Raw genomic sequence first — 3245 nt, forward strand, 5'->3', positions numbered from 1 at the left:
CTTGGATCCCACCATTAACAAAAAGCAATATTATAGTTATATAACTTTTCAGATGTTTTTAATTCAGTATTTTTTTCAATATTCTTCCAAAATTCAACCACTATATTTCCCTAAAAATCAAATAATACCGGTTTTATGTATTTCCGTATTAAACCTGTAGTCAATTCATGTTCCAGGGCCACTTGGTTTAGCCGTGCATTATCAGCCAATATACCATGGATTGCATATGCAAATTTTGTGTTTGGACCAATCAAATCAATGGATTAACACCATCAATATACTGGTATAATATAATTTCGTATATATTATTCCCATGTTTTGTAACCCATAAATAACATGGGTGTGTCGTGGGTTATTGCGTCTAGTACTCGTACGTATGGTCGTCCCGACGTATCGGGATGCTCAATGATAAGCATGGCAATTTAATTAAATACTCTCAAGTATTTTAATTACTAAATTCCGTGGAAATAGCGAAAATAACGTCAGTGCGTTAATTCATAGCCTGCATTACTTAATATTCTTATTTACTGGGAAATAAAATAATGCTACGTTGTGGCCACGGCATGATGTCATTGCACGTGAAAAACAGACCACCATTCACAAACGTAATGACGTCATAAATATATCATTAGAATGAGGCGCCACAATTTTTGGGAACGACAGTCATGTCCCATGCAGCCAATCAGAAAAATGAATATCCAAATATTTCATCGATTTCGTTCAGCCAATCAAAACAAAGTACGTCAATGTGAACGGAAGGAAGTCGAAAAAAACGAAAAATACAACGTGCATCATTCCTTCTTTTCATTCGTGCATTTAGCAAGTACTCTGACGCTCTGTTCCTCTTTAATTTGCTAAAACAATCATTCCGAGCTGTGATTCTATAATGGTGTAAGCGTGTATAGGACAGGTCAGGTGCACCCATCCTACAAGAATGTTATTGTAATTCTAATGCGAATTCCCAGCCCGCGTTGTAGCATAATATTTCGCACCATTTGACTTGCATTGTCTATGTGTACTTATTTTATTTATTACGTAATTCAACAATACTGACAGACGTAGGAAAGTACATGTAATTGAAATGTAAATTCACTACCAAATAATATTATCCCCTGAAAAAAACGTTAAAATTACAATGTATCCGACGATCACATTGTAAACCTTCATCAGTGCCCATCGCCCTTCTACCCATGTTCGTAACGTGACCGTCCATCACCACCCTCCCACCTGATCATACTGTAGTTCTACATTTGCCACGGAACCTTTTGAATTTGTAATAGTCCGTCAGACCTATCTCTGTGGTTTCTGACAAGAACAATTAATCGGAATAGAAACATTCTTGCTGTCCGGAATAACTGCGCATTCTCAGCATCTGCATTACATAACTTACGAAAGTCATCAATAACAGTTTCTGTGAGGTCTTCGTCGATCCACATATTGTAAAAATGGTGCCATATTGCTTCATTGTATAGAGAAAATGTCCGCTCTTTATCTCCTGATATGATAGTGTTCCAAAAATTGCTTGTCATATCAGTGATGAATTTATTAGAGAAGGTGTCGCCTGATTTCACTTTGGTGATGACGTCGTTTGCAATCGCCACGATTCCAAATCCATACACGCTACCTGGGATAGTCAAACAGTTATCGCATTTGATTTGTTGGAGTGCTTCGATGACTAGAGCTGGCAAGTCATTTTTCAAATTATCTTTTTGGTAAACTGCAGCAGGCGTGGAAAAAACTGGGACAAAAAAGAAATGACTTTGGTCAGTACAAATCACAGTAAAACCCGACTCGCCACAGCGTAATGTCATATCCAATAGATGGTGGAATCCCCTGTCACTCAAATTAAGCAGTATATAATGAGATCTTACCAGGTTCCGTGGAGCAGTCCGGGTTATTCTCGTCATCTGAGTCCATCCATTGACACACATTGTCCTCTACATCGTCTCGCTTACTTCCTGGGGTTGTCACTTTGTGTTCAGTCGCTAAGTAGAACAAAACACAATGTAAATAAACATCGATTGACACTGAATAATAGAAGAAACACGTGCATAGCGTCGTATAAAACAGAATAAGTAAGTAAGCGACCAGGGCCAGATCGTCCTTACACCAACGTCGCAAATTTGGTACGCAAATTGATAACATTGTAATAGTATATGTATTTTTTTATTTATCTAACTAAAGAAATCAGAGGATTGTTGGCTAAAATTGAAATATTGTCGCATACAGGAGGGGTCAAGTCAAAACTTGTCACGAGTTGTCAACTAGGAAAAAAAGTGTGACACATTGAATTTTATTGTACAGTGTAAATGAATGACACCTATAGATGTGTTAATTGACCGTGGAAAATGCGACATCAACAAATCACCAACTTTAAATTACAGCGGATCTTAATTTTAATTATTACAATGAATGCATAGCAAAATTATATTATTTCATATGGGGGGAGTGAGCAACATTCAAGATCATCACTACTAGCCATCTGAGCCAACATTTCTTTCAATTCATACTACACTTGATAGTATTTGGGTAGTATAAATAACGATTTATTGAACATTCGATTCACAGAAATGTCGTACACTACACACTTTAAAAGGCAACGATGATGCCTACGGCAGCTGGGTGGTTCGGTCCAGTTAATAAAATTAAATAAGTTACAGACCTCATTTTTGACGTTACGGTCGTAAACGAGTGGTCGTTTCGGCCCTTCTATTAACAATATTCAAAGTAGCCAGTTTACTCGTAATGCAATTCATAAACCAGTGCAGACGAGAAAAAAAACACCAACCTTTTAAACCTGTCCCATGTACTTTTTTTGAATGTTTTTGAAATCCACTCGTATTTTTAAAAGACTTCTCGCACGACGGGCATTTGTAAACACACATCTGGGTTGACATTTTGTTTTCAGAAGCGAGCGTACTCAGTGGACTGGCTCTTCGTTTGCTGTGACGGAAGCGGTGACGCGCTATGCACCCTGGTAATTTGGGTTGGTCTATTATTTTTATCGGGGGTAGGGTAGGTTAGTACAGTTGGCATACTTTGACACGGTTGTTGGCAAAGGTATATGAGAATGAGCCACGTGATCGCGAGTTGGCTCAGGCTCCGAAAATATCTACATATGCAGCCACGGCTTGTAGTGAATTTGTCTTGTGGTCTTCATCCTCCGATGTAATTCACGATAACCTAGTTTCACGTCATTTATAACTGTGAATTCAATCAACTTCAGTCGATTATTTCATTTCGTC

At 38.0% G+C, this 3245-nt stretch overlaps 1 protein-coding gene across 1 annotated transcript; it reads right to left on the bottom strand.

The window, feature by feature from the left end:
• Positions 1-1005: 1005 nt before the first annotated feature.
• On the bottom strand, positions 1006-3017 carry LOC102806570 (uncharacterized). The gene is made up of 3 exons (XM_006811711.3): positions 2789-3017; positions 1872-1985; positions 1006-1738 (listed from the first exon to the last, which is right to left on the bottom strand). The coding sequence occupies exons 1-3, from the start codon at positions 2895-2897 to the stop codon at positions 1245-1247; spliced, it is 717 nt and encodes a 238-aa protein (XP_006811774.1). The 5' UTR covers positions 2898-3017; the 3' UTR covers positions 1006-1244.
• Positions 3018-3245: the final 228 nt, after the last annotated feature.

Source organism: Saccoglossus kowalevskii, chromosome 8 (assembly GCF_978046115.1).
Source record: "Saccoglossus kowalevskii chromosome 8, keSacKowa6.1, whole genome shotgun sequence".
NCBI classification, from domain to species: Eukaryota; Metazoa; Hemichordata; class Enteropneusta; family Harrimaniidae; genus Saccoglossus; species Saccoglossus kowalevskii.